Here is a 17560-nt window from a genome sequence, read left to right as displayed (position 1 = left end):
GCTGACGGGGAATGAAGCTCAGTGGTTGAGCCCTTGACCAGCATGCATAAGGCTTAGGTTGACTCCCTGGCAGCTACAGGAATATCAAATTAAAAGAAGAAGAAGAAGAAGAAGAAGAAGAAGAAGAAGAAGAAGAAGAAGAAGAAGAAGAAGAAGAAGAAAGAAGAAGAAGAAAGCTTGGTCAAGTCAGTCTCATAAAGATGGTGGTTGTCTTTTCAACGACCCATTGGGAGGCTTGAGATAACCCACAGGAAGCCCTTGGCTGGTCACGCATTCATTCATGCACATCTGTGTTTCCCACCCTTGGCTAATTCTTCCCCTCCTGGTGCCAAGTATCTGGCTCTTCACAGAGTCCATGCCGGGGTGCTTATTAATGACACCAGTGAATCCTCTGCCAGCTGGCACGGAGCAAGCACCAACACTGACGCAACTCCAGCCACATTTTCATATTAAGAGTAAAAACTTCAGGGAGCAGAATGCAGTGGAAAGTTAATTTGCAGCATTACTGTGTTTACCCTCACTACCTATAAAGCCTCCCATTGGTTGATGTTTGGGGGGTGGGGACCACCAAGTGGTGAAGGCCACTGTCTCCCTCCTCTAACCATTAACCAGCAAACAAGGTTTAGTGGGCAGTCTCCCCGAAGCCTTACTGTACATATGCTAGCATCCCAGACAGCCGAGCAGAGCCAGCAAGAACGAGCGGAACCCACTGCAGACGTAAGTTACCCCTGAGAGCACTCCACGCCTCCTGCTCTTGCCAGGATCCCCCACCTCTGCATCTGCTGCACTCAAGAACACAGCCATGCACGCAGCTTGCTTGCTCGAGATTTTGAGTAGGCGAACCTGAGGGCAGTCAGCTGCGGCATGAGGCAACCTTGTGGAAGGCTTCCCAGATCCTGGAGTCTGGGAGTCACCGCTGGGGTTTGGTTTCCCCTGGGCTCCTTCCTTGCCAGGAGGCCCTCACTGGGAGCTGTGACAATGTTTCATCGTTACCAGTTGCCTGGTGGAGCAGCATTAGCACCCAGGAATTGGGGGGGGGGATCTCAGAGCTGAGATGGATAAGTGTCAGGCAGCACTCTGGGGTAGGGCTGGGGTACACAGCTGGTACATGCAGGGGCATTCTAAAGAGTGTCCACCCACCCCACATCCATCGATCCTCACTTGGTGATCTGGGGTGGGGATGCTGCCGATAGGAGAAAGACCTGTGCTAACTATCTGCATCGCACCATGAGCTATGATGCCTACCTAAATCCCTGCCTAATCCAAGCCACTTCAGAAAGGAGTGGCAAGGAGGACATTGCTAGAAAGAAACATGTGCCCCTCAAGCCTTTCCATAGGCTGGTCTTAAAGAGACACCTTGCTGCCCACATGGTTTTCAGTAGAGATGAGCAGGGCGGCTCTGGAGATGCATGCCCAGTCCTTTATGGATGCCCTGCCTTGTCGAGCTCAGTTTCCCCAACTCTACAATGAGTTGCAGGATTACTCGTGAAGTGAGTTTGTGTAAGTCATGTGTTGATGATAGCCACACCAGGCATTCACAACAGTCTCATGAGGCAATGGGGGTTTTCATCTCCATCCTACAGGTTTGACACAGGAAGAGGAAGGGGCCCAGCCTACTATTGAAGGACTGGGGTCCTTCCCCTAAAGGGATCATAGACAGGTAATGCCTAGTGCAGAAACCAAGATGTCCCTGTGCAGAAACCAAGATGTCCCTGTGCAGAACGAGAGGACAGTGACAGAGAGAAAGGAGGATGGAAAGCTTCCTGAAGGCAGTGACCAAGCACCTGAGTCTCAAAGACCAAAAGGAATAAGCCAGGCAAGGAATGGGAGGGGCCCACAGAGTGGAGCCATATGGGCAAGGGCAGGGTATGGCCATCTTTATCTCAGAGTCTCAGGCCAGGATGGAGCTCAGCAAACACTAGGGGACTGTAGTGACCTGCTCTGTCATCTATGCCCTGCCCTGTCCTGCCCTAACCTCTGACCTGGCCTGCAGCAGGGTAACAATCCAGTGTGTGCCCTGAGGAAACCTGTGACACCCAGCAGTGTTGCAGACAGACAGACAGCACTCCAATTTAAGACTGGAGGACTGAGTCATGAGGGTCCAGTGGGCTGGGCCTCCTTCCTCTTCCTGCTGTTTCTGAGGGCAACTGTGTACCCCAGTCATGTGGGCACTAGGGAGCCCCTGAAAACTCAGCTTTTGCCCCTCTGTCCTACCCCCTTTTAGTCACAGATGTTATCTTTCTGGATTGAAGAGCCCCCAAGACATTGACTTATGATTTTGTTGTTTGAGAATTTGAGAATTTTATACATGAACACGTGGTCTGATCAAATCCACTCTTCATTCCCTCCCCTGCAAGTCCTTTCCTCTCCCTAGCACATCCTCCCCAACTTCATGTGTTTTGTTCGTTTGTTTTGGGGGTTTTGTTGTTTTGTTTTTTGAGACACGGTTTCTCTGTGTTACAGTCTGGCTGTCCTGGAACACACTTTGTAAACCAGGTTGACCTCGAACTTAATAAGGATCTTCCTGCCTCTGCCTCCCAAGTGCTCAGATTAAAGGTGTGTGCCACCACTGTCTAGTGGGGTTTTTTTTGTTTGTTTGTTTTGTTTTGTTTTGTTTTGTTGTTGTTTTTAAATACTGAGTCCACTTAGTGTGGCTAGTATGTGCATGGGTGTAGGGCTAGTCTCTCAGGCGTCTCACTCTTAAAGAGAACTAAATCTCCCTCTTCCAGAAGCGGTCAACGGAAACCCTACTGCGGTTACTCTGCAAAAGAAACATAGTAACAAACTGCCTAGGGGTTCCTATCTTCTACCCAGGGGTTAGGGCAGCTCAAAGAGGCTTGTTTTTGCAGCAGACAGGGGTTAACGCAGAGAACCCTCAACAAGTCAACCTCAATGCTTTTTAAAGTCACATAGAATATAAAAAGGTGGCTTTGCAAAGTAAAATTCCAATGACACCTAGTCTGACAGTTGTCTGCATCCTGCCCTTTAGCAGGCATCTGTATCTCTCCATCGGCTTCTGATGTCCAGTGACTTTTCTTTTCTTTTTTTCTGTTTTGTTTTGTTTTTTTTGAGACAGGGTTTCTCTGTGTAGCTTTGTACCTTTCCTGGAACTCACTGTGTAGCCCAGGCTGGCCTTGAACTCACAGAGATCCGCCTGGCTCTGCCTCCCGAGTGCTGGGATAAAAGGCATGCGCCACCACCGCCCGGCATGTCCAGTGGCTTTTCATTCTGATCTGGAATCAAAAGGAAACCCACTCAGCAGGATTTCATGCTGTGCAAACTGAGCATGGTTTAGTAAGCCCCCAGTTTTGAAGGAGAGTTTGGCCACATTTGGTTTAATTTTCTTGCACGTTAAATATGTGAGTTGCATGGGTCCTTAATCCGTCTGAGTTTCTGGCTGCCTACAGTAGAGTTAATAAAGTCTACTTTGAGTTTTTTGATGAAACTTACAGAAGAATATAGGCAAGATGCTTGAGAAAGTGTTAGGCACTTAGCAACTGCACTGAGTAAAAACATCTTCAAATATGGATCCTAAAGGCCAGGGCTCTGCTGTGACTGCCAGGGTCAACAGCCAATGGGAAGGGAAAATTAGAGGGCAATGTGGGGTCTTGGCCTGCCTCCAACAGCACCATGTGTCCCCGACTCCGAGACTGCCATATCCTCTAACAAGCACCCTTGATTTAGCAGGGCATAATCAACCAGAACAATGCCACTTGCTCTGCACACCTGTCTCCTCTGGCTATCTGCCAGTGTCCTCGTGACTGCCCACGCCATGAAGGACAGCACCGCTGGGTCTTCAACGAGCCCTCACCGAGGCCTGGCTCCCACCAACGTTGACTTTGCCTTCAACCTGTATCGTCATCTATCGACCTCGGAGCCTCACAAAAATATCTTAATCTCCCCCGTGAGTGTCACAACGGCCTTGGCCATGATGTCCCTTGGCACAATGGGCCCCACAAAGACACAGCTTCTCCAAGACATGGGCTTCAACCTCACAGAGATACCTGAAGATGAGATCTACCAGAAGTTCCAGGAGCTCAGTCACCTTCTCAGCCAGTCAGACAGCAACTTGGACATGAGCATGGGCAATGCCATGTTCCTCAACGAGGGCCGGAAGCTGAAGGATTCGTTCTCAGAGGACATTGCACGCCATTACAAGTCAGAGGCCTTGCCCACCAATTTCAATGACTGGACTGAAGCCAGCAAGCAGATCAACAAGCATGTTGAGAGTAAGACACAGGGGAAAATCACACATGTGTTCTCAGACCAGGAGAGTCCAGCCGCCCTCATCCTGGTCAACTACATCTTCCTCAAAGGTACTGTTCTCCCCTCCCTCCCATCCTAATGAGATCCCACTCCACCACAGATCTCCCTAGTGCCCACAAACCCATCCCACACAAAATGGCCTAGAGTTCACAGCCAGTTCTGACCATGTCCTATCCCTGACAAATGCCAGTGTCTACCAGATTGGAACTAGGATATCCACAGTGCTGTTCTTGAACACTTCCTGGAAGATTTGTTAGAATTATAGATTCCAGACCTCATGACTGCCTTGCTGAAATAAGACCTCAACAGGAAAGCCCAGAATGTGTCTTGTGTGCCCCTCCACCAACCTAACAAGACTGTTATGATCAGTCAGTTAGGAGGCACCTTGTTCCTGAGAATCAAATCTGAACTTCTGCTATAACACTGATTCTCAGCTGAAGCTCTCACCTTCCCAGGGACATTAGGCAACCCTGAGGAGCACTTTTTTATGTCACAACTAGGGTGAGATAGGATGAGCTATTGGCATCCAGTAAGTAGAGGCCAGGAAGGCTACTGGACATGCAACTCTTAATGCTGTTCACAATGTACACACACACACACACACACATAGACAGAGAACACATATAAATACATAAACATATATACAAACACACACAAGCCCCCTCATGGTGACACCATCCCTAAATATCTAGAGTGTCAAGAGTGAAAGCCTTGGTCTAGAATCCTCTACTTTTTCTGTCTTCTCTAGCCTTGTGTCTCAGCACTTTCCCTTTTTTAAGATCTTAACATACAGTGCACGTGCACACACACAACACAAACACACACACAGCACACATACAACACATACACAGAGCGCGCACACACACACACACACAAACTCTCTCTCTCTCTCTCTCTCTCTTCTCTCTCTCTCTCTCTCTCTCTCTTTCTCTCTCTCTCTCTCAACTGACTGTACCAAATTCCTCTCCTGTCCTTGAGCATGCTTGCCTCCACAGAAGCCTGTGTGAGCCTCCTGATAGTACTGTAACGAGTTTCTGTGGACAGTGGCTGTACACATTTGTTATCTGCTAACTGTGGAAGTCAAGACATGAGAACGGACCACACTGCTTGGGGCTGGCTCCTGAAGGACACAAGAGGCTTGGGCAGGTGTTGCAAGCAGACAAGCTTTGACTCAGTCTAAGGAGTGACATTCTTTCTGTCAGAACTGACCAGTACCACAGCAAGCAAACAGGTTGGACGGTGACTCCACTAGCTGAGGGGGAGGGGAACTGGGAGCCTGAAGGCATCCTGTATCCTGACTCTATACACAGGAAGCATCATTGTCTGGAATGCCCTCATTCCAAGTGGCAGAGGGCACCAGCTTCCTCCAGGAACTGGCCAGACTTTTGAGACGGTTCATTTCTCCAAAGTGAGCTTCTCCCTCTTCACACCAGAGACCATGAGTTCAAGGTTTGAGTTCTAGGACCACCAAAACTCTCAGCACTGAGATCTACCTCAGGCCCAGAGGCCCAGTTAGAAGTCTAACTTAAGTGGGACCTATCTGCAATCCAAGATCCATGGTCCTTTTCTCTCCTCGCTGTGTTTGGAGGCTAATCTCAAGCAGAGCTAATCCTCAACGACCAGAGAGCAGGGGACAGGGCAGGCTGCATTGCCCAGCGTGCTGCTGCAGGCTACATAGCCCAGCATACTGCTGCTGCACCACTCTGTTGCTTGCAGAGTAGGCTTTAAGCTCCTGGGGATTATTGCGTCTTTCTGGGAATTGGGCAGCTCAAGCAGGGTATTCCTGGCCTGCAGCAGATGGCTGCATACCTTACCTTGTTTCTGCAGGATCAGTGGGTGTTCCGCTGCTTCACGAGAGGGTGTCCAAGCTTGGTTTTAATTCCCAGTCTACAAACCTAAGGATTGATAACCCCTCCCATCTCCTCCCCTCCCTTGCATCTTTCCAGGCATGTGGGAGCTTCCCTTAAATCCAGAAAATACCAGGGATGAGGACTTCCATGTGAACGAGACGAGCACCGTCAGGGTGCCCATGATGTTCCAATCAGGCAATATGGGTTATCTTCACGACTCAAAGGTCCCCTGCCAGGTGTTAAAGATGAGATACTTGGGAAATGGAACTACCTTCTTCATCCTTCCAGACCAGGGCCAGATGGACACTATCATCGCTGCGCTTAACAGGGACACAATTGAGAGGTGGGACACGCTTCTGACCAAAAGGTAAAGCCTCCAGTCACCTTGTGGGTTTCTATAAGGTGTATGTTTCTGGAAAACGAGCCAGGGAGACTTCTTCCCCTCCAAGATAGACCCCACAAGGCCTTACTGCTCCCCATAGGCTGTGAGCTTCTGTAGCTGGACGGTATACTTATATATCCATCTATCACAGAGGTCGTTTGGGGCATACCACACGTCCAACCTCATTTCTTGTGAATTTCATAGTCATAGCCATCTTGTACGTTATATTTTTAGAGGAAACTCACCAAACACCAAGCTCCCCACTTTTCTCTTTTCTTAGCTGGTTCACTAGAAAGGGAATCTGTTAGTCCTTGGGGCCTCTGTAAAGCACAGTGCAAGTGACTGTTGCATCCTGGGCAACTGACCATAGTGAAAAGAATCATGGAGAAACAACTGCCCAGGTGCCCTGTGTGAGCCTGTTGCTCTAGCTGCATTATTTTCTTAAGCAAATATCTTCTAAGTGAGTTTATGCTTTTACATATGGATCCTGTGGGGGGGTGTGGTCTCACCTCCAGATGTGGCTCCTATAGCTACAATTTAAAATATCTCTTTTTTTAAATTCAGTACTAGGAATCAAACCTGAGGTCTCTGCATGCTAAACTCACCACTGGGCCATTTTTCCAATACCTCCCTTTAAAGGTGGGTTTACTAAGACTGGCCATGAACTCATTTTGTATGCCAAGCAGGCTTTGGCGCTTTAATCTCCTGCTGTGGGGTCTGCAGTAGCTGAGGTTAAAGATTACCACAAGGCTCAGGCTCATTTCTTGGGTATCATGCAAATGTCTTTAGCAACCATACGTTCCCCTCCTTGTTCACAACTTTTAACATGTTCTTCTTCTGACCAGATTGTCCTTTTTTTAATATATATATATATATCTTTCCACTCTGCATTTTTGTTCTCAATTCTCACTGTAAATCTGATCAAAGCAGCCAACAGAACCCATGGCATGATACTGGGATGCCTTGAAATCTCCTATGCTTTGTGAATTTATTCATCACATTTAAATCCAGGCCCCATGCAAGTCTCAAGGCATGGACAAAGTGCAGATAACTTGATTGTCAGAATGTAACATGATCTTCCTCTTGCTCAATTCCCTACCCAGCTCTCATTCTCACTTGAAACTTCCTGAACAGTCTTTACTGTCTACATAGGACCATCAGCATTTTGTTCTTCTGAGCCCCCTCCCTAATTACATGTTGGGCTCCTTTTTACAGAATTCTAGAGCTTCTCCAGCTGTACCTCCAAGCATTTCCAAATCCTCAAACGTTTCTCAAGACTTCTGAACCACATTGTCAGGAATTCACAGAAAACGATCCCATTCCTGGTACCGGGAATGAGATATGTTAGTTTTTGTTTGTGTTATTTCATTCTTCATTGCTGCTGTGAATACCTGAAAGAAACATTGAAAGATACAGAAAGATGTCTTTTTTTCTACAGTCAAAGTAACTTGGCTCTGTTGCTTCTGGGCCCATCTATGGTGAAACAGAACACTGGCTCCCTTTTGCCCCCTTCACACAGTCAGGACACCCAACCCACATATAGGATGGGTCCTCCCTCTGCAATTAACCTCTCTGGAAACACCATCACAAACACACCCAAAAGTGTATCTGCTACCTGGTTCTAAAATCCAATCAAGAGTGAAGATTAATCATCATAAGTCCACCCCTTGACAACTTAATACTCAAAAAAACATCATTTTTAAACTATCACATCCCACTCCTGGCCCCCATAGGTGCATGGCCATCTCATAATGCAAAATGAATTTACTTCTTTAAAAATTAAGTAGGCCTGACAATATTGACACTGTTCAAAAGTCAAAAGCTTCTTTTGAGACTCAAGGCAATATCTTGACTGTAAGTTCCTGTAAAATAAGAAACCAGTTTCCATACTTCCAATATACAAAATCACAGAATAAAATTTCCAATTATAAAAGGGTGGATTGGGAGAGGGGAGACAAACCAAAGCAAGACTAAAATCCAAAAGGACAAAAGCAACATCCTGCAGTTTCATGTCTGGGCTTCTTGGTGGCCTCATTCAGGCCCCAACAGCTTCTGCTTCCCTTTTGCTGCCTGTGGGTGGTGTAGTCTCTCTCCTGGGCTGATTCCACTCCACATCTGCAATTATCCTTGACAGTCACCCAAAGGACCTGTCACATCCAACATCCTGGAGTCTCCACTGCCACTGAGGCTTCACCTTCACTTAGCCTGCCTAGGAACTCCGCATAGGAAACCTATACTATACGTTGCGTGGCCTCAAAGACTCCCTGGAAACTTGGTGCCAGCTTCTATGACTCCTCTTTATTGCATCTTTCATGCCTACCAAATTTCCCAATGTGGGTGATGCCAGGTTCTACTGCTAGCTTGAGATGTCACTCCTCGGATCACAAACGCAGTAGCCTCTGTATGTCTTTGTGTCTGAGACTCAGAAGATCCTCTCCTAGGCAACAATTTTCTTACAGGTACCCCGAAGGCTCCATCATTTCAGATGCTAGCCTTTCAAATGGGTCTTTTGTGCTCTTGATGAGTAGGTAGGAACTTGCACTCAAGGCTCTTTTCTTACGTCCCAGTGCCAAGTCTCTGTTTTTCACTAACAATGTCAATCTCTTTAATAATAATATGGTCAGTTTATCTAAGCCCATCCTGTCCTCAACTTCAACCAGCATTAAGTTCCTTTCCTCACCAAACTACACATTTTCCACACCTTTCTGCTCTAATTTTCTGATACCTCTTCCTGTAAATCTGGGTAAATTCAGTCAGTAATAACAGTACCACAACTTGGATGATGTTTTCTTGAAATTTCCCCTGCAAAACAACTTAGTCCACTACTTCTGAGTTCATCCTCATCCAAGCTTTTAGGATACGGACAGAACACAGCCACACTTTCCACATAATGTAACCTGGATGGCCTGTAGTCTGACTGTTGTCAACAGAGTCTTCCTTTCAAGATGAAACCTTGTGATCCAGGACTTCACTGCCTGCATTTCTATTAGCAATTTGGCTTGCACACTCTTACCAGATTTTACTATCAAACTCTAGGGTTTATCTAGACCACAGGCTCAAGCTCTACTAAATTCCTCATCAAAACCATTTCCAAAGGTCTACAAACCAGGTAGTCATAGGAACAACCCCACTTCTGGTACCAATTTTCTGTACTAGTTTTATCATTGCTGTGACAGATACTCAACAGAAGCAATTTAATGGGAGGCAGGTTTTTATTTTGGGTTCTAGGTTAAGAGAGGATAGAGTCAGTCCATTATGATGGAAAGGTATGATGGCAGGAAAGTAAGATAGCTGGTCATATTGCATCCATAGACAAGAAACAGTAAGATCAAATGCTTGTGCTCATCAGGCCTCTCAGCTCCTTTTTTCCCTTGCATTTTTATATATTAAAGAAGATTTATTAGATTGGTTTATACACCACTATAGTCTAGGTAGTCCAACAATGGAAGTCTTGCCCTGGTTGAGGAAAAAAAAAAAAAACAGGAGCTTCTCAATCCATTAGGCTGGATGGCTCATCAGTCCAAATCTGATGCTGAAGACCTAGGGAATTCCTGTAGAGTAGCTGGTCTTCATTCCACAGTAGAAGTCTGAAAAGCTGGATTCTGATGGCAGCAGAAGATGACAGAGGCAGCTGTGGTGGCAGCAACAAAGCAGGTGAAAGGTCAGATGAGTTTGCCAGCAAGATATGAAAACAAGCAGAAGTTGCTCCCTCTGATTTCCCTTTTCTCCTTCTCATAGCAGAACTCAGGCCATTTAGGATGAGTCCTCCCTCCTCTGTTAAACCTCTCTGGAAATGCTTTCATAGATATGTCTGAAAGTGTGTCTCCTAGGTAATTCTAAAGTCCAGTCATTTGAAACTAAAGATCAATCATCAGAAGCCTTAACAGCACATAGGCTGAACCAGCTGTGATAAGGATATTAGCAGAGGGGACAGGACTTGGCTGTTGTGGCATAGAATCATTTGTGTAGGTTGGCCAGGACTACTGCTTCTGGCCAGGAGTTCTCTCCACACCCTTATTCTCCCTTCTTCAGAGACCATGAAGACTGATCAACAGTCCAGCTATATCACAGACATAATCAGCTCAAAGGAATCATCCAGGAAAAAAAAAGATGAATTTAGGTAATTCAAAGACCCAGAGAAGAAGCTTACATATGAGGAAGAGATCATTCCTGCTTTTTGCCCTTCCTGTCATCCCTAGTGAGTGAGTCAGCCTGTTGCTACAAGTGCTGAAGAGATCTGACTAGGAAAGGATATGCTGCTCTCTACTACAAGGCTTAGCCTTGGACCCTCTAACTTCTTCTGCTTCACCTTGAGCAGATGGGTGAACCTGTACATCCCCAAGGTCTCCATGTCTGGTACCTATGACCTTGAAGATGCACTGGCAGGCATGGGCATTACAGATTTGTTCACCAGCCAATCAGCTTTCTCAAACATCACCGAGAATTCTCCACTAAAGCCCTTAAAGGTAAGTATCTTGGGAGCTTTTTCTCCAAAATTTATACTAAAAAAAATCTTAACAGTAAGCAACACAGCCCATTTGTGAATGGTCCTGCAGATCCCAAGCTGACAACCCCAGGACCAAGCCCCGTCAACCATAGTTCAGTAAACAGAGGCTCAGCAAGAAAGCAGCCACACAGAAAGCTCATGACAAGGGACAGTCACAGCCCAGGCAGCTAGCCAACCCGTGAAGCCTCACAAGAGAGGGGACACTGGAAAACAAAGTTATCATGGCGGAAATGAGAGCAGCCCCTGGAAAAAGACATAGAGGACACAGTACTGGTCCTCCTCAGCAACACACCGTGTCTTCTACTCGACTGCGTGCCTCAGCCTTCAGCTTGATCTTTTCAATTCATAAATTCATTCCGAACATTTTGATTGCACACCTACTCTGTGCCCAAGCCTGTGCTGGGATCCAGATATGTTTCCATTACTCAGATGTGGACACTGTCCTCAAAACACATGGGCCCTGGGTGGTGCATGGAAGCCTTACTTAGTGAAATGTCAGTTCAAAAAATGGGCTGTGTGGATGAGTAAAGCCATTGAGGAAGCTAAGCCACACAGAAGCCTCCTTTTACCTCTTTTTTTCCTTTTCAAAAAACAGGAAAGGGATTTTTTTTCCCAGTATGGCTGTACTAGAAATACCGAAGGATACAATGTTCTAAGGCCCCAAAGCACACTGACCACTGACTGAAGCTTCAAGTTTATATAGAGAAGGGAGACACTATCCCAACTGCTCAGGGGAATCCTTAACCCAGGAAAGGCAGAGAGCTTGACATGGTCATGGAGCTAGCAAAAACAAACAACAACAAAAACAGTTGGATGTTGGACTCTGGGTCAAGATCTCAAATCCTGGAGACTCACCACAGAGGTCCCAGTCCCAGCTCAGCCTCTGCCTGGCTGGAGGAGCCTATCGCAGGGACACTCAGGGACCTTCAGACTTGCTGAGAAATGGAGTTGATGAGACCCCACCTCCACCAAGGCATGCTGGGAATACAGTGATTGTCACCTATTGTTTAGTTGCTGGGGTGGGATCTGTCAGCCATTTAGCTGTCTTCAGAATTCCATCTAATTTTAACCATTAAAAGGAGCACAGCAACAGTAAAAAACAGCTTTTCAACTTCAGCCTGGACTTTCCTAGACAGAGGAGGTGAAAGCACTTCGTAGAAATTCAGCTCTGCTGTTTCTGTAGTGAAGTGGGCAGACTGGGGGTCTTGAAGCCTGGGGTCTGGTAAGTCGAGCCCAGGATAGACCATGAGACCTGGTTCCTTTAACTTTGGTGTGGCGCGTGCAGCCTGCTAGTCCAACAGGGAGGTACTTTGGGGCATCCTGGCTGCTTCACCTTCCATGGATGCAATGTCCATGTGAGGGGACGTGGACACTTTCTTCCTCATGACAAGGACTCATTTCCCGCCTCTGACATGTTTCTCACAGGTGGTCCACAAGGCTGTGCTGCAACTGGATGAGACGGGTGGGCCAAATGCTGTCACCAGAGAGGCTTCCCTGATATCTGAACCACTCACCATCACCTTCGACAGGCCCTTCGCTGTCCTAATGTTTGACAACTTCACGTGGAGCAGCCTATTGTTTGGCAAAATCATGAATCCAGCCTAAGCTCATTCCCTGAGACGCCATGGTACCACCTGACTTTGGGAGGGCATAAAAGCCTTTCCCCAGTTTTCTCCAGGTTCTCCCCAACCCAACCAAGTATCCCTACTTTTAGATGCTTTGTAATGAATAACAGTTGAGAAGGGACCCCTGAGAAAGAGGAAAGAGTTATTAAAGGATGTTTTTGCAAATCTGGAGTGCCTGGGTAGTTACATTCTGATGAGGGCTCCCTTCTCGATTTATACACAGGTGCCTTCTCACTGTCCTCACATGGAGGGAAGAGCAGAGAGAACTCTCTAGGGTCCTTCATAGGGGCACTAATCCTGTTCATGGAGGTTCTACCCTTACGATCTCATCACCTCCCAGGAGCCCTGATAGGCTTCTAACACTAGATTTCAAAATGAACCTGTGAGACATTTAGTCTGCAGAATATAGTGCTAAATGCTACCATGTCCATAACATGCAGTGCTACCTCAAGAGTGCTGACTCGGGTCAACAAAACCACCTCTTTTTCTGACAGAACAGAGGCACAGCGCGTCTTGGATCAGTCATGGGTCCAGAGTGCAGTGTGTACAGGGAGATGTGTGGCTTCAGAAGGAGCCTGGCCTGAGACAGAAGCCCAGCCAGGTCACAGAGTGGTCCTAAGCTGAAACTAGAACAATGTGGTTTTCTTTAGAAGGTTGTGGGGAAGAGGGGCTGGCAACGAAGGACAGACAGACGAAGTCTGTCGTGGGTGAGTGGCACAGAGTTACCAGAGGAGAAAGTAGCAGATGTGAGGGGTCAATTCTAACACTTCGTTCTCTGTTCTTACCTCGGAATCAATACACTCACACTGATGTGGATTCCCAGGGTTTGAGTCAGCCATGCTGAAGCAGTTTCCCCTACCTCTACCCAGAGTGCGCCCATGTCAACCACGCATGCGCAGAACACTGTTTCTGTCCTGCCGTGGCTGTGGTTTTGGTTTTGGTTTCAGTTTTGTAAGTCAGAGAATAACCAAACCAAGTTCATAAATTTCCTTTCTCCTTAATTCCAGTTACCCTTAAATACACTATATGTGTGTTGTATGTGTAATATAGTTTCAGAATATGCATTCTTTAATTGATATTCAGCATAAACCAAAAGTGCCATCTGAAATTAATTGGTTGGAAAAATTCTATTAAGCCATGTAATGTTTGGGAATCACTAGGTACTAAAGGAAACGTGTAATTCTACTCATCCTTGAGCCAATTCCAGATGAATCGAAGATTTAAGAACAAAAAAATGGAATCATCATGAAGTAAGGAGCCAATATATGTTTTTAAAGCAACTTCAAAAAGAGGAAGTTTATGTAAAACCCAGAACCACTGAAGAGAAGGCTGCTACTCCGAGCTACATAAGCAAAGTCAACTGGGTTTCAAACAGGTGAGGGAGGGTGTCTTAGTTAGGGTTTCTATTGCATGACCATGCCAACTCTTATAAAAAAAAAACCAACAACATTTAATTGAGGTGGCAGCTTACAGTTTCGGAGATTTAGTCCATTATCATTATGCCCAGGGCGCATGGCGGCTGGGAGTATGGTGGCGTGCAGGCAGACATGGTGTTGGAGAGGTAGCTGAGAATTCTGCATCATACAGGCAGACAGGAAGTGATCTGTGACACAGGGTGGTATCTTGAGCACATATGAGACCTCAGAGCCCGCCTCCACAATGACACAATTCCTCCAACAAGGCCATATCTACTCCAGCAAAGCCACACCTCCTAACAGTGCCACTCCCTTTGGGGGTCATTTTCTTTCAAACCACCACAGAGGGATAAAAATATGAAAGTTAATTTCTCTACTGAGTCACTTATTATTTTAAAATACTGGGAGGAGCTTGGATTGGGCCTGGGACAATGGCGACTGATTGAATAGTCTTTTCTTATTTATCTTCTCAGGATAGTATAAAATCAATACTGTACAAATAAAACTCCCTGTGATTCAGGCTTCCATATGGCATTATCACCTGAAATCTGAGCCCCTGAAGAGGGTGGTATAGCAGAAGAAAATACTTGGAAAAATAAGCTAGCATTATTGGGAAATGAGAATAGGTAGACTGTAGGGCCAAGTTGGTGGAAATAGGTCACTGGAGGTATGTCATTGGGTCCACACCTTGCCCCGGCCACTTCCTCTATTCCATTTCTGTTTCCTGCCCATCGTAAGGTAAGCAGCCCCCTCCTTCACATGTTCCTACCATCATAGAGGTCAACATCACTACAGCTCCCCTCCGAGGGGGTCCAACGATCGTGGTTTGAAAAGGCCTGCATTCCGAGTAAAATGGACCTCTTGCCCTCTCGCCCTCTTTAGAACTGTTTCTGCCAGGCATTTGGGCACGGCAATGAGAAAAGCTAACGAGAGATGGCTGGTGTCTGCTTTTGTTTTCTTGTTTCATTTTTGTCAAAACTTGATGAAAGCTGTAAGCGCACAGGTCCACAAATCAAACAAGTCCACAAGAGAAACACAAAGGACCTTGGGTAGGAACAACATGATCAAGTATAAAGAGGAAGCTCTTCAAATCAGCTGAAAAAAAAAATAGACACTCTACACACAGAGGACAAAGGTAAAGGTGAGGCTGGATTCCTCATCCAAAGTCATGTCAGATACTCGATATGCTGAACGGAGAAGCACACTCTCTTTCTGTACGATTCCAACCCACACTGTGCACCCTGAACTTAACAGAAAGGAATTTCAGACAAGCCTAAAATGAAAAACTTACAAAATACCTAGGCAGAATCCTTCCAACAGGCCTGGAGAGAAAAGGAACAAGCTCGTATTGTCTGGGCGGGAGGACAGCAAAGGACCATGAAAAGCAGGTGCACTGGGAGCCCTGGAGTGGACTCTAAGCCAGAAAAGGTGGGGCAACCAAGATTTGAATGAGTGGATATTACCAACACAATACAGTCTCCCTGTGAATTGTCTGGGTTTGATGGTTATGTGGTGGTCATGTACAACAGTTCCACAATTTGTCTGGGTTTGATGGTTATATGGTGGTCATGTACAACAGTTCCATAATTTGTCTGAGTTTGATGGTTATATGGTGGTCATGTACAACAGTTTCACAATTTGTCTGGGTTTGATGGTTATATGGTGGTCATGTACAATAGTTACACAATTAGGCATGCAAGTTATCAATTTATTACTCATCAGCTCTAAGTCTTTTCATCACCATTGCTCTGCAAATCTAAGTCTGGATCTTTTTATTGTTTTTTTTTTATTAAAAAAAATTTTCACTCATTTTACACACCAATCAAAGATTCCCCTCTTCCCTCCTCCTGCCCCCTCCAGGGAACCCCCCTAACTAGCCCCCCACTCCCACTCACAAGAAGGCAAGGCCTCCCATGGGGAGGTACATTCAGTAGAGGCAAGTCCAAACCCTTCCCCCTGCCTCAAGGCTGCAAGAGGTGTCCCATCATAGGTAGTGGGTCCCACAAAGCCCGCTCATGCACTGGATGGATTCTGATCCTACTGCCACTCCCCCACCCCCCCACCCCCCCACCCCCCCCCCCCACCCCCCCACCCCCCCCCCCCCCCCCCCCCCCCCCACCCCTCCCCACCCCCCCACCCCCCCACCCCGCCCCACCCCCCTGCAAGCTGATCAAACTACACAACTGTCTCTTTAATGTTTCCCCTTCCCACAACGGGCACGGTCGGCGACTTTGTCAGTAGAGGGCGCCAGAGAAACACTACCGAATGAAAGGGCTTCACTTTCCTGTCTGCTTCGGGCCAAACAAGGGAGACAGAGCCCTAAATGATAGTTAGATACAGACAAGACAGACAGACAGAGGGATGATAGACAATAGATGGAGACTTAGAATATAGTTAGAAGGATGGATAGGTGACTAGATGGATGCAGACTGATGATGGAACTATACACCCTGAAAAATAGTGGAAAGATACTTCCTTAACTATGCCTCTTGAATGCACATGTAGACACATATATGCATCTGATTCTTAAAAGTCAGAATTTTTCTTACATGAAAAAACATTAAATTGATTCTTACTAATGCAAAAATTGGGACAAAAATACTCATTATATCCGTTGTCATTTTACATTGTACTGGGATTATTTATCAGATGATGCAATTAATTACAGAAAAGATAGTAGAATGGGAGGGGCAGACAGAATAAAACTATCTGTATTTTTATGATGTTGTCATATGCCTGCATCGCTAAATAGACAAAAGGATATCAAACTCTATATCAAAAATAGACTTGAAAACCAATAATCACACAAATCAGTAAATGAGTTCAGCAAAATGTTAGGTTATATAAAAATGACATTTTGATATGCACAAATAACCAACAGCCAAAAATGCAAAGGAAGAGCAAAGCCAACAGCAGTCTGAAAGATACAACACATGGGAATGAATGTACCAGTGCCCCAAACCTACGCTGAGTAAAAGAAAACACTCCTAAAAAATGCAAAATTAGGCCAGGTGGTGGTGGCACACACCTTTAATCCCAGCACTTCTGGAGATAAGGCAGAGCCAGGCAGATCTCGATGAGTTCGAGGCCAGCCTGGTCTACTGAGCGAGATCCAGGACAGGCACCAAAACTACACAGAGAAACCCTGTCTCAAAAACAAAAACAAAACAAAAAGAAAAAGAAAAAAGAAAAAATGCAAAATCAGATGTAAACAAATTAGATGTGGAAAGTTATTCCTTCCTGAGTGAGATTGTTCAAAACCATCCACATACTGTTTTCTCTAATGTAATGAATTAATTTGTTGGGATTCCAGTAAAGATACCAACAATTTTTTTTCTCATAGATAGAGAACATGACATCAAAATCCACTTACAAAACGTCCAAGGATTCCAGGACAGGAAGCAGCTATGGACTCAGGAAGAAGGGGAGAGGCTATTGTGACAGACGGAAAGCGGGGAACACAGACTCCTTAGTTCTAACACTGGTACTGGCACAGGAACACATAGGCAGACTGA

At 46.1% G+C, this 17560-nt stretch overlaps 1 protein-coding gene across 1 annotated transcript in view; it reads left to right on the top strand.

Annotated features, from left to right (window-relative positions):
• The first annotated feature begins 572 nt into the window (after positions 1-572).
• Positions 573-17560, top strand: part of Serpina10 (serpin family A member 10) — a 32970-nt gene continuing 15982 nt past the window's right edge. Inside the window, exons 1-5 of the mRNA XM_028888284.2 lie at positions 573-717; positions 3688-4316; positions 6213-6483; positions 10817-10964; positions 12431-12604. Coding sequence (XP_028744117.2) covers positions 3707-4316; positions 6213-6483; positions 10817-10964; positions 12431-12604 — 1203 coding nt within the window. The 5' untranslated portion in view covers positions 573-717; positions 3688-3706. The remainder of the gene's footprint in view (positions 718-3687; positions 4317-6212; positions 6484-10816; positions 10965-12430; positions 12605-17560) is intronic.

Source organism: Peromyscus leucopus, chromosome 14 (assembly GCF_004664715.2).
Source record: "Peromyscus leucopus breed LL Stock chromosome 14, UCI_PerLeu_2.1, whole genome shotgun sequence".
Classification (NCBI taxonomy): Eukaryota; Metazoa; Chordata; class Mammalia; order Rodentia; family Cricetidae; genus Peromyscus; species Peromyscus leucopus.
The sequence above is the reverse complement of the archived record's forward strand: the minus strand, read 5'-3'. Positions and strand labels throughout refer to the sequence as shown.